At 40.7% G+C, this 23,892-nt stretch overlaps 1 protein-coding gene across 6 annotated transcripts in view; it reads right to left on the bottom strand.

Moving 5' to 3' along the window:
• DOCK10 (dedicator of cytokinesis 10) overlaps positions 1-23,892 on the bottom strand; it is a 500,094-nt gene that overhangs the window by 199,755 nt on the left and 276,447 nt on the right. For all 6 annotated transcript variants that reach the window (XM_077290787.1, XM_077290784.1, XM_077290788.1 and 3 more), the window contains exons 4-9: positions 19,632-19,714; positions 9,834-9,906; positions 9,581-9,700; positions 9,270-9,404; positions 4,144-4,327; positions 955-1,043 (exon numbers count right to left, since the gene is read on the bottom strand). In XM_077290787.1, the coding sequence (XP_077146902.1) occupies positions 955-1,043; positions 4,144-4,327; positions 9,270-9,404; positions 9,581-9,700; positions 9,834-9,906; positions 19,632-19,714 (684 nt within the window). The remainder of the gene's footprint in view (positions 1-954; positions 1,044-4,143; positions 4,328-9,269; positions 9,405-9,580; positions 9,701-9,833; positions 9,907-19,631; positions 19,715-23,892) is intronic.

Below are 23,892 nucleotides of genomic sequence, written 5' to 3'. Positions count from 1 at the left end.
TTTCAGGGTTTCTTTTTTTAAGTATAATTAGAGACCTGGAGAATAAATAATCAACCAGTCAACAGTCTTAAAAAACAGGGTTTAACATTTAAAGTATTAGTAATTAATTTGATGACTCATTTGCTTTAAATGCCCAACCATCTTTGACTCAAATGTTGAACCTTAGTTTTCGACTGCATTATCTGGTGTCCAAAAGATATAAGCGGGTAGTGTTATGTATGAGTGTGTCCATCATGCCACCGTCGATTCAACATAGAATGGCTAAGTGGAAGATCTGCGATTCACAATACGAAGTCATCTTCTAACCCCAGATCTCCCAGGAAGACGTGACACACTCGTGACAGCACAGCAGTGTATATGGATATCTGCCGACAATTCCCAAAATCCAAGGCACCAAAGATCCTCCTTCACAAAAACTTGTTTGATTCAAGGGTACACATAGGAAAAAAATCATGCAGAACAAACTTGCGATGTTTCGGCCTTTATCAAGCCAAGGTGTACATGGTTTGAGGTACAAGGTCCTGAGTGGCCGAAACATTGTTTTTTTCTGCATTTTTTTTCTCTTATGTGTACACTTGGGTCAATAAAGATTTGTGAAGGAGGATCTTAGGTGCCTTGGTTTTTTGGAATTGACTGCAGCTTTACGACCTTGTGGAGGGTTGTACCAAGTTAGCACAAAATGTGGAGTGGTGCACGGAATATATCTCGATAAGTGTTTATGGATATTTTCCAGAATTTGTATGCATAGATAACAGATCGTGGGACTGAGTATTGTATCTCTAATATTTTTGCAGTAGCCAGTGTCTATATCTACAATATGGTGTATAAAAGAAAATACATAGCGAATGCTTATATTTATGTTCAGGATCATCCATGGCAATACAGAGAGAATGGAGCAGATATTCGTGACCTTACTCTTTGTACTCACTATCATAGATCCCAGTTGTGCCTTACCTTGGCTAGGTCAGGGTGCTGGGAGTTGTCTACACAGTCTGCTTCTTCGTGTTGAGCCTCATAGTTTAGAAGAGCTTCTCCCAGGTCCTCTGATAGTAAAAGAGGTGTTACACGTTACATGAGCGCCCACGTTTCACTGATCCTCCATAATAAATTAGTTTATCTAACATAGTAACATTTACAAACTTTTTGCTGTTTTCAATATTCCTATCAAAAAAGAACAATTGCCGTAAATACCTAAAAACAAATATAACAAGTGGTTTCTCCACGTTCATCACAACATACCACTTCTACTGGTTACTCGCGTCTCAGAATTATTTACCCCCTTCAGGGCAAGTGTCTTTAGTAGTTAGTAGAGCCCCTTTGACTAGTCCAGGTTTGTTTCATTGGTCCATGAAACAGAATCCAAAAATTGTTCTGATTTATTTGTATAGTTATTTTTTTTTTTTTAAAGCACCACGGATTCCATGATGCTGTAAATGTGAAAAGGAATTTCATATAAAATACATGTATAAATTACAATGAATAGTTTTGAGTATATTAGAGGTGTAGAGGCTGTTTGGAGAGTAGAGGTGTACATCTTGTAGTCCAGACATGGAGACCTACAGCATTTGGTATGCGCTCTCCTGTGCAAGCTGGAACCTCAAGGCCTGCTGTCACCAAATCTGGCTTTAGGCCTTATGCTCAAGCGAAGTGGTTCAGCTCGTGTTAAAAAAGTCTTCATTTATTAGTTTAGTGGAAACTAATAAATGAAGACTTTTTTAACACGAGCTGAACCACGTCGCTTGCGCTCTCCATGACCGATCCTTTTTACTTTCTTCTGTTCGATCCTCGCTTGAGGCACCCGGCGGAGCTGCAGCGTACTCACCCTTATTTTAACTTTCCCACCGCCAGCTTGGCACTCCCGTGAAGCCGTCTACCTTACTCCATTTTAGGCCTTATGCTGTCACTCAAGGGTTTTTAATATAGACAAAACTCAAGAAGAAGGAACTTGCATACCAGAAACCGCCATAAGCATAATGGGGATGGTAGTTGTCTCATGATGGGCACTCACCTGAAGTGCTATCTTTATAGGAAGATTGTGAAGTAAAACATAACTGTAATCAGGATAGTGTTGAATGAAGAAAGTATTGGCGTACGAGTGTACTGTCACCACAGATAGAAGATTCCAAAAATAGTAGTGTAAGCTTGACGACTACTTTAAGGAAGCACTGCTCTCATCAGTTTTTATCTTATTAAAGGGAACCTGTCACCCCCCAGGCGTTTTTAACTAAAAGAGCCACCTTGTGCAGCAGTAATGGCAGACGGCTGTGTGGCGTCTGCAGCAGGGGGGAAAGGCCTCCCTCCTTGACTGAAGACAAGGTATTTTGGACAAATTACAAAACTGATTATTTTGGCAGTTACAGCACCCAGAACTAAAAGAGCCACCTTGTCAGAATGCAGCATTACTGCTGCACAAGGTGGCTCTTGTAGTTAAAAACGCCTGGGGGGGGTGACAGGTTCCCTTTAATATATAGCAATCATCATATTATACAGCACTGTGTACTTACAATTGCTCATTTTGATTTTCTACCCAGCTAATTCTTCTCTTTCTCTGCCCTGTGTAGAAACAGGGAGCCTATTGTCACTGCAAAAATCATTCCCCTCTTCAACTCCTGACCCAGCTGCTCCACCTCTCCACCCTGCCATTGTCTTTTGTAGTGACTGATGAGTCATACAGGGAAAACTGACCTCCTGTATCTACATAGAAAAACAGAAAACTGAGCCGGAGAATGACTTGAAAATATGCAGGATGTAAAAGCATGTTCACACTGGCCATGAAAACACACAAAACCAAAGAAAATAGAGCTTAGAAGCATTCAGCTAGTCCATTTTTAATCACACAATGTGATAGACCTAATAAAAAAGAAGAGAAATTAAAGGGGTAGAACGCCAAATTGAGCAATTGTACGTAAATGGTGCTTTATAATATGATGACTGCAATATATTAAGAGGATAAACATTTTGATGGGAGTGCTTCTTTAATTGCATATAATCTACTGGGTTTTTGAGCTCCTGACTCCTCAAAACTCTTGTAGCGGCCGAAGACAGTTCCTCTACCTGCTTCTTCTGGCTAGTGTAGCAGCATTCATTTTGTTTTAAACCTATGAGCGCTGCTTCCAACTGTAACTCTAGGAACACTTAGGCCCTAATTCATTAAAACAATTACACCAAAAAATCTAATGGGAAAAAAACTGAAAAACAATAGCGCAAAATAGGGTCTAAACCGCATAGAGCATAGGAGACCAGTAGGTGCAGAAAAAATGCTATTGCAGATCCAAGGATGCATGCAAGGAAGGATAAAAATGGAGAATAGACCTTTTCCTACATTACAGAATACACCAATATGATGAAGAAAAGAATCCAAGAAGTGATGTGTAGAGAACTATACCAGTCCTACTGGGACTTAGGAAGTCAAGATCTATTAATATTCTAAGACCAGATGATGAGGACTATACTACTCTCCTGGTAAGCATCCGATGCATGCCATCATGATTAGTATAATCCTCATCCATTCTTCTGGAAGTAGCAGTGGTGGAGTACTGCAAGAGGCAGCTCAGCAAGATGGCCTGACATGGGGAGGAGCAGAGAAGCAAATGCAGTCAGTAGAGCGGCGGTGGCAGTGAGTAGGAAGGCGCTGAGAAGGGGTGCGAGTTACCGAAGTGACAATGTGGGATACTATTCAGGGGTTGAATAATTGTGTGAGTGCAGTAATCACTAAAAGTGGCATTTTGTGATGAATTTGCAGAAACCACTTGTTCTATTAGTTGTGTTGATATATTTACATTTTTCTTGTTTGATATAGTTTAATGCAAACATCAGAAAGTTTGTTCATTTTGTTAATAAACCTAATTTACAATGTGTCATATAATGAATAATTTTATAACTGCATTTGATATTAAATTATCTATCTATTCATCCTGTGTCTATCTATCTGTTCTATCTCCGTGTCCTACATTGCTGGATGCTACACTTAGAGGAGCACATGTATCGGACTACTGGGATCCGGCATTACACAGATTTCCTCTTATTGACATATTGTTCAGAGAATTCAATTACCATAAAATGAAGTGACACTGCCAAATGAGCCATATAACATTGATTTCTGTCACTGGAAATAATTAGACTGAATAAAATTTTTGCTTGTACCGAGTTTGTGATCGGATAAATCTGCACTCTTCCTCTCTGGAATAGCTCCTTCAGGATTTATTTGTAAGATCTTGTTGAGAGTAGATATCCAGTCATCCATATCCTGCTCAGTTTCAGCTGCCAGCACAAAGTATGTCAGATCATTCATTTTTAGCTCGAAGGCATGCTTCCTAAGCTGTTTATTCTGATGCAAACAGAAAGGGAAAAACAATCCATACTCAAATTAGACATCAGATAGATAACATGGAAGGCTTTCTTCTCGTTTAGAAAGGAATGTGCTGTGCTTGCATTTTCTGACCTCTGTCGAAGAAACCATTTTATCTGAAAAATTCACTATTAAATACATACATAGAAGCCCCAAACCTACTGTGATGTGACCACTGGTTGCAGAGAGGAAGTGACTTCCAGTCTGTGATTTGACAGACAGACTATGGCGGACTATGATAACAAGATCGAAAGCGTGACTGATGTAAAACTGCCTCAACACATCCCCAAACCTAAAAGATCTCTTATATCACAAATAAACCTACGATCCCCATTTAATTAGCACTAGACTATCAGAATCTTCCACATTACTGTAATCTAAATAGGACTGCAGTATACTGTATACATAAAAATTGGTTGTGTCAGCTCTCTAAATTGGGTGTTCACAATCTGAAGATTCAGGACTCCTTGCGCGGATCAGGTCAGTGCAACTCTTTAAACAATCGAACAGGAAGCGAAAAGGATCCAGTGTGAAAAAATGCAATCCCAGGTGAGTCAAATTTAAAGGGACTCTGTCAGCATAGAATGACTGTCTAAACCAAGTATAGTCGCTTGGTGCTCACGGCATGGATTTTTATACTCCTTTCCATCTGCTTGTTTGCCATCTATAATCACCCTCCTTTGTATCTATGAAGCCAGAGCTGTCAATCAAAGAGGAGGGGCGGTCGAGATTGGGGGAAAATTAGCAGATGTGAACGTGTACGTAAATGATTGGTCACACCATGAAGCACTAAGCAGTGGGACTTAGTAGAGTCCCTTTACCATTTATTATTGGTAGTTAAAACACTCCATAGAGAAAATATTGAAGTATTAGTCATTGTACGTCCGCTACCTGTGACCAGTATTTTCTCTAGAGAGTGTTTTAACTACTAATAATCAATATTAAGTTTTACTCACCCGGGATTGCATCTTTTATGCTGGATCCTTTTTACTTGCTGACTGATTAAAAATAGGACTGTACCCTACATTTAAAAGGGTTGTGCAGTTTAGAAAATATATTTCCATATATCCATTTTAGGGACCGTGGTCGATAGAAAAAGAGTTCTTTTGTAGTCCACATCTTTTGGCCATGAGAAAAGCTACAAAAAGCAGTAAAGGATCAGACATCATTGTCAGTAGCGAGGCCGCTACGTATACGTGTATACCTCCATTGACTTCTACAGCCAGCTCTCTATATCCGGTGGAGTAAGACTGGGCATCAGCTATATTATACGAACAAACATAGGGACACAACTCTTAATTCAGAATTTTCATTTGGTCACGTCTATTCATTCAGTTACAGAGCCGGGTTACCAAGTGTTAAGGTGCATAGAGCACAAAAGTTTCCAACGCTCTGCTGACTCAATAACTGCAGAGTTACAAACCTCCTTGTGTAATAAAGGTTGTACACTACTGGATAATCCCTTCTTAATTACTAAAGTGCCCCACATAAAATAAAAAATACACACTTATCTGCCAAACTGGTGCCATTCAAGTGATGTCAGCTCTGAGTCTCCAAGCAGTCACGTGACACACTGTTATGTAATGTGAATGCTGCAGGTAATCAGCAACTGTTGATCGGCTGCAGCCTTTGAGTATTTCATCATATCAAACATCCTGTCATGCTTCTGGGTTCAAAACCTTGAGCCTGTGCTTTGTGGTCAGCTTCTCTGTCTGCCGAGCCTCAGCAGATACACCTTTTCTCTGGGTGTCTATTATCTGTTAGCCATGCTGCAGTCTTTTCAGGGTAACATGTTTTCATTTACTCAATTGTCTGCCCTATCACCTTTAGGGTGCAGCCTTAAATACTTTTACCCTTCTGGTTTTTCCTACTGGTGTAGTTTAAGCCAGTCAGTTAAAGATCAGCTACAGTTTATGTCTTTGCTGTTTATAATCTTTACCCTGCACCTATCTTCTGTTTCATTTTAGGAAGTAGGCAGCATATTTTCTAACTTTAAGCTGTATTTTGCATTTCGTGGTTTGTTTTACTCACTCTGAAATCTCTTTCTATTTCAGCACACTTTCCCTTCTGTAGGTAATTTGCTCTCTGCTCTACTCTTCGGTTCTTTTAGGAGGAACACGAAGCTCCAGACGACCTTTCAGGCAGCATATGTCTGAGTCGCCATCAGCTACTCTGAGGGTAGGGCCACGCAGGAACCACTAGGGATTGCAGGTACAGGATCTCTACTCTCAGAAGGAAGCAGCAGGCTCAGTTTTGTCAAATGAGATGCTAAACTATCATAACACATCTAATCTGGTTGAATAGTGACTGCTGTAATCGATCAGCAGCTATCACACGATATAATAATGCCATATGACTGCTGGGAGACACAGTGCTAACTTCATTGCAATGGCGCCGATCCATGAAGCGAGTATGTATTCATTTTAATTCTATGTGGGGCTCTTTATCAATTAAGGAAAGGATGTCACATTAACTACAGAATCAAAACACTGTGCTTGGAGTTTTATGGTATGGGTTTCCATGGATGAGAAGCTGCATGCAAATCTCACAACACTAAAAACAATATCAGGTGGATGGAGTGGTGTAAAGACACCGCTACTGGACTCTGGAACTGTGGTATGTGTTCTATGGAGTCATGAATTATGCTACCATAATATGTAATTTCATGGATGAGTCTGAGTTTAATGAATGACAGGAGACTACCTGTCTGACTGCATTGTACCAACTGTAAAACTTAGTAGAGGAGGGATAATGCTATGAGGTTGGTTTTCAAGGGTTGGCCTATGCCCCAAAGGTCTGGTGAAGTGAAATCTTAATGCTTCAGCATATTAAAACATTTTGAATAGTTGTATGTTTCCAACTTTGTGGGAGCTGTTTGGGCCATTTTTTTTGCTGGAGAGTAAATGTGCCTCAGTGCACAAAGTAAGGTCTATAAAGAGATGGTTGGGTGAGCTTTGTATGGAAGAACTTGACTGGTCCACACAGGGCCCTGACCAAATACTATAAAACACCTCTGGAACAAACTAAAATAGAGATTGAGAGCTAGGCCCTCTCATTCGCCATCAGTGTCTGACCTCACAAATGATTTTATGGATGAGGAGGTGACCCAAAGACACACTCCAAATTTTACAATAAGAATTCTCCAATCATACATTTTATTATTTATGCATAAATATGCCTTTGGGACCCTACATGTAAAATATAGTAACAACTCTGCTAATTATATTTAAAAGGAGAAAACTGAGTCAAAGCTACATAAAAATCTCATATTTCTATTAAGTAGAAAACAAACATTTAAGAGCAAAAAAATAAAGAAAGGGCAAACAAGTAAAGGATGACGGCAGTATAGCTGTTGTGAATTCCGCTCTTGGGCTCCCTCCGGTGGTTGTAAGTGGCATTTTTGCGAGTTCTGCTCTTGGGCTCCCTCCGGTGGTTTTGAGTGGTACTGCTGCTCCTTGGATTTAGTAGTCAGCAGCTGCTTCCACTGATTGTCTTTCTGGCTCGACTATTTAGCCTGGTTCTATCCTTCAGCCTGTGCCAGTTGTCAATGGTTCCTGGTTGGATTCACTTCTCTGCTTGGATTTCCCTGATATTCTGACCAGTTCAGCAAAGATAAGTCCTTGCTTTGTTCTTTTGCAGTCCACTTGTTGTGGACTTAATCTTTCTGCACTTTCTATGTTTTTTCTAGTCCAGCTTGTCAGTATGGATTTATTCAGTTAAGCTGGAAGCTCTGGGAAGCAGATTTTCCCTCCACACCTTTAGTCAGGTGTGGAGATTTTTGTAAACTCTGTGGTGGATTTTTCTAGTTTTTAATACTGACCGCACAGTATTCTGTCCTGTCCTATCTATCTAGTTAGACTGGCCTCCTTTGCTACATCCTGGTTTCATTCTGCGTATGTCATTTCCCTCTCCACTCACAGTCAATATTTGTGGGGGGCTGTCCTATCCTTTGGGGATTTTCTCTGAGGCAAGATAGCTTTCCTGTTTCTATCTTTAGGCGTAGTTAGTCCTCCGGCTGTGACGAGGTGTCTAGGGAGTGACAGGAACATCCCACGGCTACTTCTAGTGTTGTGTTAAGCTCAGGAACTGCGGTCAGTACAGGTACCACCACCCCCAGAGCACATCCCATGTTGCTCCTAAACCACCAGCTCATAACATATAGCGACAAATTAACCTAAAGTTGCAGAGGGCCTGTAGCACTACATGGTGTTAATAATCTATGGGTGCTAGGAAATGATTCATATACAGTAAATAGATAATGTGCTTATACTAATCAAAAATTATAATCAATATTCAATGAAAGTCTAAAGTAGAATAGCACATATAAAGAGTCAGATGCATTTATGTTCAGATACACTCCAAATTTTTCAGGAAGAGTAGAGGCTGTTCCAACGGCAAAGGAAGGACCTACCATATATTAATGGCTATGGATGTAAAATGGGATGTTATGAAAGCTCCTGTAGGTGAAATGTGTAGGTGCCCAATACTTTTGTCCATGTGGTGCCAGTCAATATCAAAATGGGCATAAATGTACACAGCATGCCCACAGCGTTTTACATGCCGTAAGTATCTTGATGGTGGTATGTAATTCAAAACAGCAGCAATAAAGAGTAAATGTGCACAAGTGATAAGTTTCAGTATGTTCCATGTATTAAGACGCCTACAAAATATTCTATGAGGCAAACACACTTCTGCCATCGGTAAAACTGCGGTAAAATAGTATATGACTTATTGATGTGTTGTTCATTAACAGCCGAGTAAGGAAAGGTCTATGGAGATGATATGAAAAATTAAAAATACTAATTGCTCAATTCATTTGTAACCAGTAAAAGACCAAATAATGTTTATGAAGCTCTTATTTATACATTAATTATAAGGTTATTCCCACACCACCATGAATGGAAGCTCCACAAACACCAACCTGGATAACGCCTGTGCACGAGTCTAAGAATATGCAGCCCTTAGGCTCCTTAGAGATTTTTTCATCTTTGTAAAAATTCATAATGTAAGAGTTATCAGAAAGCTGAGTCAACTGGAAGAAACGTTTTTTGAAGGACTGAAAGAAAGAAAGAGAAATGTTTATTTAGAAGAAGAATTCTACTACAGTCTGATCAAAAGTCAAAGTCTCGACAAACGAACAGACACACTCTACGTAATGATATACAACTATCCACAAACTGAGGGGGTGGTCAGCTCTGCTTATACAAAGGCATAGTAATGCTGTCTACTTACCCGTACAGTAATGCTATTGTTCACAGTGCTATTAAAATTCCCTTTATACAGCCAGCCAGATTTAAAAACTCCTGACCCTCCTCCTCCACCTCCTTTCGAAGACGACAGGGACGTGGTATCCTGAATGAGATAAGAAAAATGTAAGTTTTTTTCGCGAAACCCAAGAACAATGCATATTTGCTTTTATCTGTTTTTATCACGAGCTGATGAGGCGAGCTCATTATTCAAGTATCTGGAATAGGATTTGGTTTACCTCATCCTTATCAGCTTCTTCATGGTCAATTTCGAAGGAATGTGAGGGAAGCTTTTCATTCTTAGATTCATTTCTGTGAAAAAAGAAAAAAAAGAGGCATAATATTACAATCATATTATTTATATCTAGATAGAAAATAGGTTTTTAATCATTAGTCGCTTTCTGTGGCACTCGATTCTCTATCTTTATTCTTTGGCTTGGATTTTAACCCCTTCACCCCCAAGGGTGGTTTGCACGTTATGGACCGGGCCAATTTTTACAATTCTGACCACTGTCCCTTTATGAGGTTATAACTCTGGAACGCTTCAACGGATCCCGGTGATTCTGACACTGTTTTCTCGTGACATATTGTACTTCATGATAGTGGTAAAATTTCTTTGATATTACATGCATTTATTTGTGAAAAAAACGGAAATTTCCAACTTTGAATTTTTATGCAATTAAATCACAGTGATATGTCACACAAAATACTTAATAAGTAACATTTCCCACATGTCTACTTTACATCAGCACAATTTTGGAACCAAAATTTTTTTTTGTTAGGGAGTTATAAGGGTTAAAATTTGACCAGCAATTTCTCATTTTCACAACACCATTTTTTTTTAGGGACCACATCTCATTTGAAGTCATTTTGAGGGGTATATATGATAGAAAATACCCAAGTGTGACACCATTCTAAAAACTGCACCCCTCAAGGTGCTCAAAACCACCTTCAAGAAGTTTATTAACCCTTAAGGTGTTTCACAGGAATTTTTGGAATGTTTAAATAAAAATGAGCATTTAACTTTTTTTTCACACAAAATTTACTTCAGCTCCAATTTGTTTTATTTTACCAAGGGTAACAGGAGAAAATGGACCCCAAAAGATGTTGTACAATTTGTCCTGAGTACGCCGATACCCCATATGTGGGGGTAAACCACTGTTTGGGCGCATGACAGAGCTCGGAAGCGAAGGAGCGCCATTTGACTTTTCAATGCAAAATTGACTGGAATTGAGATGGGACGCCATGTTGCGTTTGGAGAGCCCCTGATATGCCTAAACATTGAAACCCCCCACAAGTGACACCATTTTGGAAAGTAGACCCCCTAAGGAACTTATCTAGAGGTGTGGTGAGCACTTTGACCCACCAAGTGCTTCACAGAAGTTTATAATGCAGAACCGTAAAAATAAAAAATCATATTTTTTCACAAAAATTATCTTTTCACCCCAATTTTTTTATTTTCCCAAGGGTAAGAGAAGAAATTGGACCCCAAAAGTTGTTGTACAATTTGTCCTGAGTACGCTGATACCCCATATGTGGGTGTAAACCACTGTTTGGGCACATGGGAGAGCTCGGAAGGGAAGGAGCGCCGTTTGACTTTTCACTGCAAAATTGACAGGAATTGAGATGGGACCCCATGTTGCGTTTGGAGAGCCACTGATGTGCCTAAACATTGAAACTCCCCCACAAGTGACACCATTTTGGAAAGTAGACCCCCTAAGGAACTTATCTAGAGGTGTAGTGAGCACTTTGACCCACCAACTGCTTCACAGAAGTTTATAATGCAGAGCCGTAAAAATAAAACAAACATTTTTTTCCCACAAAAATTATTTTTTAGCCCCCAGTTTTGTATTTTCCCGAGGGTAACAGGAGAAATTGGACCCCAAAAGTTGTTGTCCAATTTGTCCTGAGTACGCTGATACCCCATATGTGGGGGGGAACCACTGTTTGGGCGCACGGGAGGGCTCGGAAGGGATGGAGCGCCATTTTGAATGCAGACTTAGATGGAATGGTCTGCAGGCGTCACATTGCGTTTGCAGAGCCCTAATGTACCTAAACAGTAAAAAAAAACCACAAGTGACACCATTTTGGAAAGTAGACCCCCTAAGCAACTCATCTAGATGTGTTGTGAGAGTTTTGAACCCTCAAGTGTTTCACTACAGTTTATAACGCATAGCCGTGAAAAAAAAATAAATAAATTTCCCCCAAAATTATTTTTTAGCCCCCAGTTTTGTATTTTCCCAAGGGTAACAGGAGAAATTGGACCCCAAAAATTGTTGTCCAATTTGTCTTGAGTACGCTGATACCCCATATGTGGAGGGGAACCACCGTTTGGGCGCATGGGAGGGCTCGGAAGGGAAGGAGCGCCATTTGGAATGCAGACTTAGATGGAATGGTCTGCAGGCGTCACATTGCGTTTGCAGAGGCCCTAATGTACCTAAACAGTAGAAACCCCCCACAAGTGACACCATTTTGGAAAGTAGACCCCCTAAGGAACTCATCTAGATGTGTTGTGAGAGCTTTGAACCCCCAATTGTTTCACTACAGTTTATAACGCAGAGCCATGCAAATAAAAAATATTTTTTTTTCCACAAAAATTATTTTTTAGCCCCCAGTTTTGTATTTTCCCAAGGGTAACAGGAGAAATTGGACCCCAAAAGTTGTTCTCCAATGTGTTCCGAGTACGCTGATACCCCATATGTTGGGGTAAACCCCTGTTTGGGCGCACGGGAGAGCTCGGAAGGGAAGGAGCACTGTTTTACTTTTTCAACGCAGAATTGGCTGAAATTGAGATCGGACGCCATGTCGCGTTTGGAGAGCCCCTGATGTGCCTAAACAGTGGAAACCCCCCAATTATAACTGAAACCCTAATCCAAACACACCCCTAACCCTAATCCCAACGGTAACCCTAACCACACCTCTAACCCAGACACACCCCTAACCCTAATCCAAACCCTATTCCCAACCGTAGATGTAGTCCTAACCCTAACTTTAGCCCCAACCCTAACCCTAACTTTAGCCCCAACCCTAACTGTAGCCTTAACCCTAACCCTAGCCCTAACCCTAGCCCCAACCCTAACCCTAGCCCCAACCCTAACCCTAGCCCCAACCTAACCCTAGCCCCAACCCTAACCCTAGCCCCAACCCTAGCCCTAACCCTAGCCCCAACCCTAACCCTAGCCCTAACCCTAGCCCCAACCCTAACCCTAACCCTAGCCCTAGCCCTAACCCTAGCCCTAATGGTAAAATGGAAATAAATACATTTTTTAAATTTTTTTATTTTTCCCTAACTAAGGGGGTGATGAAGGAGGGTTTCATTTACTTTTATAGCGGGTTTTTTAGCGGATTTTTATGATTGGCAGCTGTCACACACTGAAAGAAGCTTTTTATTGCAAAAAATATTTTTTGCGTTACCACATTTTGAGAGCTATAATTTTTCCATATTTGAGTCCACAGAGTCATGTGAGATCTTGTTTTTTGCGGAACGAGTTGACGTTTTTATTGGTAACATGCTCGGGCACGGGAGATTTTTTGATCGCTTTTTATTCCGATTTTTGTGAGGCAGAATTACCAAAAACCAGCTATTCATGAATTTCTTTTGGGGGAGGCGTTTATACCGATCCGCGTTTGATAAAATTGATAAAGCAGTTTTATTCTTCGGGTCAGTACGATTACAGCGACACCTCATTTCTATAATTTTTTTTATGTTTTGGCGCTTTTATACGATAAAAACTATTTTATAGAAAAAATAATTATTTTGGCATCGCTTTATTCTGAGGACTATAACTTTTTTATTTATCGCTGATGATGCTGTGTGGCGGCTCGTTTTTTGCGGGACAAGATGACGTTTGCAGCGGTACCATGGTTATTTATATCTGACTTTTTGATCGCGTGTTATTCTACTTTTTGTTTGGCGGTATGAGAATAAAGTGTTGTTTTTAGCCTCGTTTTTTTTTTTTTTTTTTACGGTGTTCACTGAAGGGGTTAACTAGTGATATAGTTTTATAGGTGGGGTCGTTTCGGACACGGCGATACTAAATATGTGTACTTTTATTGTTTGATTTTTTTTATTTAGATAAAGGAATGTATTTATGGGAATAATATTTTTTTTTAATTTATTTATTTAGGAATTTTTTTTTTTTTTTTTTACACATATGGGAATTTTTTTTTTAACTTTTTTACTTTGTCCCAGGGAGGGACATTACAGATCGCTGATCTGACAGTGTGCACAGCACTCTGTCAGATCACCGATCTCACTTACAGCCGTGCAGGCTGCAGCTTTCATCTGCAGCCTGCACGGCACCCGGAAGTAATCCCTGCAGGACCCGGATGCAGCCCCGCGGCCATTTTGGATCCGGGGCCTGCAGGGATAGGAGGTAGGAGACCCTCGCAGCAACGCGATCACATCGCGTTGCTCCGGGGATCTCAGGGAAGCACGCAGGGAGCCCCCTCCCTGCGCGATGCTTCCCTGTACCGCCGGCACACCGCGATCATGTTTGATCGCGGTGTGCCGGGGGTTAATGTGCCGGGGGCGGTCCGTGACCGCTCCTGGCACATAGTGCCGGATGTCAGCTGCGATAGGCAGCTGACACCCGGCCGCGATCGGCCGCGCTCCCCCCGTAAGCGCGGCCGATCGTGCTGGACGTACTATTCCGTCCTTGGGAAGTAGGGCCCACCCCACATGGACGGAATAGTACGTCCAATGGCAGAAAGGGGTTAAGAAGAGAAAGTTATGGTGCCCAGTAGACTGAGAAGGAACTGTCGCCACTTACAATTTACAGTGGCTTGAAAAAGTATCCCCGTCCCCCCATATTATTCATGTTTTGCTACCTTACAACCGGGAATGTCACTTGCTTTTTTTCGAGGGTTTGTATCAGTTCATATGAAGAACATGCCTACAACTGTGAACATTTAGTTTTCTCTTTACTGTGAAGCAAACAACAAATAGAACTAAATAACTGAAAATGTCAGTATACTTTGTAGAGCATACTGTTTCAGCAATAACAGCTTCAAATCACTTTGGATAAGTCTCTATGAGCTTTCCACATCTTGCCACTGGGATTTTTACCAATTCCTCAAAGCAAAACTGCTCCAGCTCTTTCAAGTTAGATGGTTTCCTCTGGTGACCAGCAATCTTCAAGTCTGAACACAGATTGGATTAAGGTCTGGGCTTAGAATAGGCCACTCCAAAACATACATGTTTCCCTTAAACCACTCGGTTGTTGCTTTAGCAGGATACTTTGGGTAATTGTCTTGTTGGAAGGTAACCTCCTTCCCATTCTCAAATCACTGGCAGATAGAAACAGGTTTTGCTCAAGAACAACCCTGTATTTTGCACCATCCATATTCCCTTGGGGTGATGATCTGTGTTGATTTAGAGCCAGACATAGCGTTTACCCTGGTGACCAAAAAGTTACAGTTTGGTCTCATCTGACCACAGGACCTTCCTCCATACATTTGAGGAATCTCCCATATGTCTTTTGGCAAACTCAAAACGAACCTTACAATTTGTGTGCCTAAATAAAGGCTTTTTTTCTGGCTACTTTTCCTCTATGAAGTGTATGGCTTATTGTGGTCTTGTTGACAGATAGTTCAGTCTTTGCTTGGGAACTCTGCAGCTCCTTCAGGATTACATAACTTAGCCAAATTATGTGCTATGTGCATTTTTCCCTAGTATTCAGAAGCCGTATTGTTACTCATATTTTATATATTTCACATTGACGTGCTTTAGCACTACAGAGTTTTGTTTATTGTATATGGAGGCAGCTACTCCTAGTTGGTGCGTTTTTATTGATGAGTCAGGGTGCATTTGTCTATTGCGCATACTGATAAATGTTAGTGCGCAAAACAATATTCTGATTCAACTTCATCAGGTTTTGGCACCAAAAAAGCAGCAAAACCTGATATCTGCCTTTTTTTCCCTGTGTTTTTGCAGTGTTTTTGCACTACCCATTACTTTCAATGGGTGAAAAACGCTGCAAAAATTGTGAAAAAAGGGACATGCTGCATTTTGAAACAACCAAGCTCTTATAACAAAACAGTCAGGAAAAAAAACAAGGTGTGTGCATGAGATTTCTGAAATCTCTTTGACTTTGCTGGTACTGTGAAACGCAGCTGAAAATTTGCATTAAAAAATGCTTAAAAAAAAGGCTCCAAAAATGCAACGTGTGAATATAGCCTAAGATGGACACATTTAAATCTAATATCACCCAGATATCAGTTTGTTCATACATCTTTTGTAGGGATAACAGAGGGATGTTACAATGTAGAATTATAGGAAGTATGCCACAGAATTATTGTATTATGAAGAATACACAAAATTAATAAAATATCTGTAAAGCCGACAAGTATCATCTCACAGATTGATCAGTGTATTCAATTAGTCACACATGTACAGAGTTCATTGGATAGTTGTGTGGGGTAACTGTTAAAGAGGACCTGTCACCAGGACAGAAGTGGCCATTTCAGCTCTTATTTTATTCCAGATGCTCCCATGAATGTTCTGGGTTTTTATTATCTATTTTTTAATCTGTCATATGGTTCCAGAGATATATATGGCTTTTTTCGTGCTAATTTTTATGGTCTTTACAAGAGGGCACAGCTCATATAATTCCCTATGGGTGAGTCTTAAAGCTGCTTTGCATTATTACCCTATGGGCCACACCCTCTTGGTAAAGAATATCAAAATTTGCACTAAATAAAAAGGCCCTTATCTCTGGATCTGTATGGGAGAATTAATAAATTAAAAAGTGAAATGCTGGGGAGCATCAGGATTAAGAGCAAAATCAGGTCATTTTTGATCTGGAGACAAGTCCTCTTTACATTAAACTGCTACGTATGTTGACCCTCATGTATGCATATATTAGTTTTGCCATTAACTAACACAAACACTAGGAGTTTGACGAGACCATTCAATAACAGGCTAAGAACAGAGGAAGCCCTCAATCTTGGGATTTCTGAGGAAGCAACCAAAATATTATTTATTATATAGCTTTCAGTGCATTCTGCCCAAATGACACACTGTGACTGTCTTCGGTAAGGAAGGGGGGCCTCAAACTGTCCCTGGAACTGGGACCCTAACTGGGACTATACCTGTCCCAGGAGTACTCTTAAAGGTAGAGAGGCCCGAGTCTCCGACCTTACTATGCTATCCCCTCCCCCAGGAGGCCTGGGACAGGTATGTTATTGAATATACACATAATATAAACAGGGAAAACAAAAAGCAACTTAAATGCAAAAACACTCACCAAGGATAGAGAGGAATAAAGGGAAGGATAGGAAGGTGCAAACCAAATAGGAATAGACTAATGGAAAAAGCATACACCCAAAAACAGCAAACAACAATCTCCAGCAGCAACTACAAACTCCAACTTCAGCACAGCATCCCCAGCAAACCAAGAAGCAAAACTTTTCTCAGGCAGGGATGAGAAGGTCTGGCCAGGTTTTATAGAGAGAAAATGTCCAGGTCAGGAGCAGCTGTGAGATGGAGCTGCATGTCTCTAACCAGCATACAAAGAGTTGTTAACTTCCTCAGCACCAAAGAAATGAAGTCCATTTAATATGAGGAACAAAACACACAGGCTAGGGGGTCATACTCACTTGAGAGAAAATCGGACGAGTGCAATCCGATAAAAAATCAGATTGCACCCAGACAAATGTTATTCAATTGGTGACTTCTCATTTGCGATTTTTTTTCTCAGCCGAAATCGGACTAAGAAAAAATCGCACCATGCTGCGAGTCTCGGATGAGACCTCCCAATGCAAGTCAATGGGTGCGAGAAAAAAAAGGACGGAATACGGACCATCCGTTTTCCATCCATTTCTTACAGATACCTTACCATTCTGTGGCATAGAACACTGTAAGATAACCTAAACCCAGATCTCCCAGGAGGACATGACACACTCGTGACACCGTGTCACAGACAGGAAAAACTGAACAATGCATGTACAAAGCAGGAACGATTCTACATAAAGAGGACACAAAAATGACCCAAATATTTTATGATCAGCCCACCTAACCTAAACATTTTCCAAGCGACGATATGACTGTGCCAGACTGCTGGAGGGCACTGCCTCTATGCCAAGATGAGACGGCGCTGATTTATGTGGCAGAATTGTGTCATGCATCTTATGAACCGAACTAAAGCTCTCGCCATGCTGTTCAGCTTCATTATCTGCGCTGCGCACTATAACATGTTCTACTTTTACTGCACTGTTTAAAAAGCCTCATTTTATATCATACTACAAACCGGAACAAGACGAGCTGAATGTTAGCATCTAAATCATCTGTCAGTGCTTTGTTACCTGCTGCATGCTTTCTTACTTTTCAGGACAACCACTAAATCAAACAGGCGCCCATTCAATTAATTTGATATTTGCAGCCCTTCAAATTTACTTTTTTTATTTAATTAAAAAAAAAAAACACTAATGCATACTGGGACAAAAATAGACTTGTAAGTCTTAGGCCGGCGTCACACTAGCGAGTTTTACGGACGTGTGAGCGCAGAAAATACATCCGTAAAATAAGCATAACACACGGCCCAATGATTCTCTATGTCCCAGCTCCTATCTGCCGTATTTTACGGATCAGTATTATACGGTCTTCTATTCTATTCTGGATTGCAGGGGAATGACCTGTAGTTGCGGTGATGCGCCCTCTGCTGGATGTCCTCATGAACTGGAGCCTTGGAAAAGTTCCCACGCTCGAGTTCATATGAGGACATCCAGCAGAGGGCGCCTCACCGCGACTCAAGGTAACTACAGGTCACCCTGCTTTCCATTCATTCCCCGGGGGTTTTACAGGCACGAACACTGCTTTAGCAGAGCTCCTGACTGTAAAATGATTTAACCCCTTCAGATGGATTTACTTCGTGGGACTTGACCTGAGCGACGGAAGGTATGAGATATTGTTGTTTTTTTATTTTTCCTTTGTTACAGAACGAGGGTCTTCAGGTGGATTACCAGTATAATAAAATATTACAACACCCTGTGTCTTTATTTCATTAAAATACTTTTAAATAATGTGTGTGTGTGTTTTATTAACCATTTCGTACTATTGGATTAATAATGGATAGGTGACATAATTGACGCCTCTCCATTATTAATCTGGCTTAATGTCACCTTACAATAGCAAGGTGACATTAACCCTTCATTACCCCATACCCCACCGCTACACGGGAGTGGGAAGAGAGTGGCCAAGTGCCAGAATAGGCGCATCTTCCCGATGTGGTGGCTGGGGGCAGATGTTTGTAGCCAGGGGGGGCCAATAACCATGGACCCTCTCTAGGCTATTAATATCTGTCCTCAGTCACTGGCTTTACCACTCTGGCGGAGAAAATTGCGCGAGAGCCCACGCCAATTTTTTCCGCCATTTAACCCTTTATTTTACAAGCTACAGCGCCCAAATTTTGCACATACACACTACTAACATTAGTAGTGTGGAATATGCAAAAAAAGGGATATGAGATGGTTTACTGTATGTAAACCATGTCTCATATCCTGTCAGGTTTGGGAAGGAGAAATGAAAAGCCGGCAATTGAATTACCGGCTTTTCACATATCTCGCGCTGAGTTAAATATATATGCAGTATATATATATATATATATATATATATATATATATATATATATATATGTGTGTGTCTCAATGACATATATATATATATATATATATATATATATACACATACCGTATATATGTTTTAACGAACATTTGAGCTCATAAACCATTAGATGTCGGTTTTGCAAGCCTGCGAGAAAATATCGCAGTACGGATGCCATACGGATTACATACGGAGGATGCCATGCGCAAAATACGCTGACACACCCTGCCTACGGATGACATACGGATCACTATTTTGGGAACATTTCTGCGTATTACGGCCGTAATAATCGGACCGTATTTACATACGCTAAGTGTGACGCCGGCCTTAGGCGGTCAAAGCTTACAATTGTAATGACAGTACAACATCGATATAATACCATGTGCAGCCATTATGACTGTGGCACAGGTATATTAACCAGCGATGGAGCACTTACTGAAGCAGCTGACGGAGGTCTCCGGAGTATTGTTCATACTTGAAATTCACTACATGCCAGTGGGAGGTATAGTACCGGCAGGCCTAGGAGAAGAAATAACATTAGTCCTAACATTCATGACAATGAACCAAGATAATTAATGCCATTACAGATAGTCAGGTCTGGGATTACTGTGATTTGTGATCCCACCGATGAGGAATTAGATGATCAGTCCAACTACATCTTTCTAAGGCTGCCGTCACACTAGCAGTATTTGGTCAGTATTTTCCATCAGTATTTGTAAGCCAAAACCAGGAGTGGGTGATAAATGCAGAAGTGGAGCATATGTTTCTATTATACTTTTCCTCTAATTGTTCCACTCCTGGTTTTGGCTTACAAATACTGAGGTAAAATACTGACCAAATACTGCTAGTGTGACGGCAGCCTAATACTATCAAATGCGTGTTGACTCATAACCTCTGTGGAGTGTGATTAATTGATGGAAATTTTTGGATTACCTATAACAGGGTACACCTGAAGCTAAGCTTAGAAGAAACAACCAGATCTTGTTTTTCCTGTTTTTATTAAATAATGAGCATCGCTGCCCTGCAGTTTGGGAATAATGTCTGGAGGAATGATACACCGCTAAATAGGGTCCTGTCACTTGGAGGAGACCATTGCTACAGAAGACAAATCAGCCAGGGGTGAACTGAGACATGTAGTAGTCATGGGACGGGTGGAAAAAGAACATTTCTATTTCTGAATTAAAGGAAACTTCTTTTAGCTTTAGTTTACCACTCTGTTTTCATAAATGCTCTTTCATAAGGTGTTATCTGAGCATGCTTGGGTGCTAACCGAATGACTTCGGTGTGCTCGAAAAATATGTTCGAGTCTCCGCAGCTGCATGTTTCGCGGCTGTTCGACAGCCGCAACCAGGCGGGGATTGCCGAACAAACAGGTTATCCATGTATGTGTTGCGGCTGTCTAACAGCCCCAAGACTCGAACATATTTTTCAAGCATGCCAAAGTCACTTGGTTAGTACCCAAATAACACCTTATCCGAGTGCACTTACTCATCACTAGTTCATAACCCAAGAAGACCTGAACTAAATCTTTCAACATCAATTATTGTTTGGCAGTGGTCCCGAAGGGAAAGCTGACGAAAGGTCAGTCACGCCATACTGAAATGATAGATCCAAAGTAGGGTATTAAGGTGGCTTAAAGGGGTTGTTCACCCCTACATTTTCGTTTTTTAAAAATTATCAAAGTACACTTATCTTACTGATCCCTTGCAGTTTTTCTTCCAATGCAGCCAGGGTCCCCCTCCGGTCTTAGTACTTTCTGATAAGGTCAGACAGGCAATGAGTGGCTACAGTGGTCCCATGTAAGGCCAGAATAGCTTATACATAGCTGGTCTCAATGTGTCCTGTTCAGTGGAGACCAATATGACACTGATTGTCTGCAGCAGTAACATCCACAATACGATGTACAGAGGCAGGACAGGCATGTCCCTGCTACATTGATCAAATACAAATAAGTACGGAGGGCTGAGAGGAACCAAAGATGTGGTGAAAGGAGAATAAAGGGAAATCTGTAAGGTAAAAATACTTTATTCTCATATTTTAGTGCATATTTGATGTTATTTCTTTTTCTTCAGAGATGAACAACCCCTTCAAATGAATATCTCAAGTTCTTAGGTGACAATCCAATCTTTTTGAATATCTCTAGAATTCAGAGAAAAACCAGGATGGTCAATTAACCCCTTAAGCCCCGAGGGTGGTTTGCACGTTAATGACCGGGCCAATTTTTACAATTCTGACCACTGTCCCTTTATGAGGTTATAACTCTGGAACGCTTCAACGGATCCCGGTGATTCTGACATTGTTTTCTCGAGACATATTGTACTTCATGATAGTGGTAAAATTTCTTTGATATTACGTGTGTTTATTTGTGAAAAAGATGGAAATTTGGCGAAAATTTTGAAAATTTCGCAATTTTCCAACCTTGAATTTTTATGCCCTTAAATCACAGAGATATGTCACACAAAATACTTAATAAGTAACATTTCCCACATGTCTACTTTACATCAGCACAATTTTGGAAACAACATTTTTTTTTGTTAGGGAGTTATAAGGGTTAAAAGTTGACCAGCAATTTATCATTTTCACAACACCATTTTTTTTAGGGACCACATCTCATTTGAAGTCATTTTGAGGGGACTATATGATAGAAAATAACCAAGTGTGACACCATTCTAAAAACTGCACCCCTCAAGGTGCTCAAAACCACATTCAAGAAGTTTATCAACCCTTCAGGTGTTTCACAGGAATTTTTGGAATGCTTAAAAAAAATTAACATTTAATTGTTTTTCACAAAAAATTTACTTCAGCTCCAATTTGTTTTATTTTACCAAGGGTAACAGGAGAAAATGGACCCAAAAGTTGTTGTACAATTTGTCCTGAGTACCCCGATACCCCATATGTGGGGGTAAACCACTCTTTGGGCGCATGGCAGAGCTCAGAAGAGAAGGAGTGCAAAAGGAGCCGTAAGAATAAAACATTATTTCACAAAAATGAACTTTTCGCCCCCAATTTTTTATTTTCCAAAGGTTACCAGAAGAAATTGTATCCCAAACATTGTTGTGCAATTTGTCCTGAGTACACTGATACTCCATATGTGGGGGTAAACCACTGTTTGGGTGCATGGCAGAGCTCGGAAGGGAAGGAGCGCCGTTTGACTTTTCAATGCAAAACTGGCTGGAATTGAAATGGGACGCCATGCTGCGTTTGGAGAGCCCCTGATGTGCCTAAACATTGAACCCCCCCACAAGTGACACCATTTTGGAAAGTAGACCCCCTAAGGATCTTATCTAGATGTGTTGTGAGAGCTTTGAACCCCCAAGTGTTTCACTACAGTTTATAACGCAGAGCCGTGAAAATAAAAATTCTTTTTTTTTCCCCACAAAAATTATTTTTTAGCCCCCCAAAGGGTAAAAAGAGAAATTGGACCCCAGAAGTTGTTTCCCAATTTGTACTGAGTACGCTGATACCCCATATGTTGGGGTAAACCCCTGTTTGGGCGCACGGGAGAGCTCGGAAGGGAAGGAGCACTGTTTTACATTTTCAATGCAGAATTGGCTGGAATTGAGATCGGACGCCATGTCGTGTTTGGAGAGCCCTGATATGCCTAAACAGTGGAAACCCCCAATTCTAACTTAAACCCTAACCCAAACACACCCCTAGTCCCAACCACACCCCTAACCCCAACCCTAAACACACCCCTAACTCCAACACATCCCTAACCCTAATCCCAACCATAACCCTAACCACACCCCTAACCCCAACCGTAAATGTAATCCAAACCCCAACCCTAGCCCTAAAGCTAGCCCTAACCCTAGCCCTTAACCTAGCCCCAACCCTAACCCTAGCCACAACCCTAGCCCTAACCCTAGCCCTAACCCTAGCCCCAACCCTAGCCCCAACCCTAACCCTAGCCCTAACCCTAGCCCCAACCCTAACCCAAACCCTAGCCCTAACCCTAATGGGAAAATGGAAATAAATACATTTTTAAAAATTTTTTTATTTTTCCCTAACTAAGGGGGTGATATGGGGGGTTTGATTTACTTTTACAGCGGGTTTTTTAGCGGATTTTTATGATTGCCAGCTGTCACACACTAAAAGACGCTTTTTACTGCAAAAAATATTTTTTTGCATTACCACAGTTTGAGAGCTATAATTTTTCCATATTTTGGTCCACACAGTCATGTGAGGTCTTGTTTTTTGCGGGACGAGTTGCCATTTTATTCGTAACATTTTCGGACACGTGACATTTTTTGATCGCTTTTTATTCCAATTTTGTGAGTCAGTATGAACAAAAACCAGCTATTCATGAATTTCTTTTTTTTTTGGGGGGGGGCGTTTATACTGTTCCACGTTTGGTAAAATGGATAAAGCAGTTTTATTCTTCTGGTCAGTATGATTACAGCGATACCTCATTTATATCATTTTTTTATGTTTTGGCGCTTTTATACGATAAAAACTATTTTATAGAAAAAAGAATTATTTTTGCATCGCTTTATTCTGAGGACTATAACAGCTGGTGACGCTGTATGGCAGCTCATTTTTTGCGGGACAAGATGACGTTTTCAGCGGTACCATGGTTATTTATATCTGTGTTTTTGATCGCGTGCTATTCCACTTTTTGTTCGGCCGGCGGTATGATAATAAAACGTTGTTTTTTGCCTCGTTTTTTTTTTTTTTTTTAACGGTGTTCACTGAAGGGG

Source organism: Ranitomeya variabilis, chromosome 2, assembly GCF_051348905.1.
Source record: "Ranitomeya variabilis isolate aRanVar5 chromosome 2, aRanVar5.hap1, whole genome shotgun sequence".
Classification (NCBI taxonomy): Eukaryota; Metazoa; Chordata; class Amphibia; order Anura; family Dendrobatidae; genus Ranitomeya; species Ranitomeya variabilis.
Note: the sequence above shows the minus strand (reverse complement) of the source record. Positions and strands in the feature narration are given on the sequence as shown.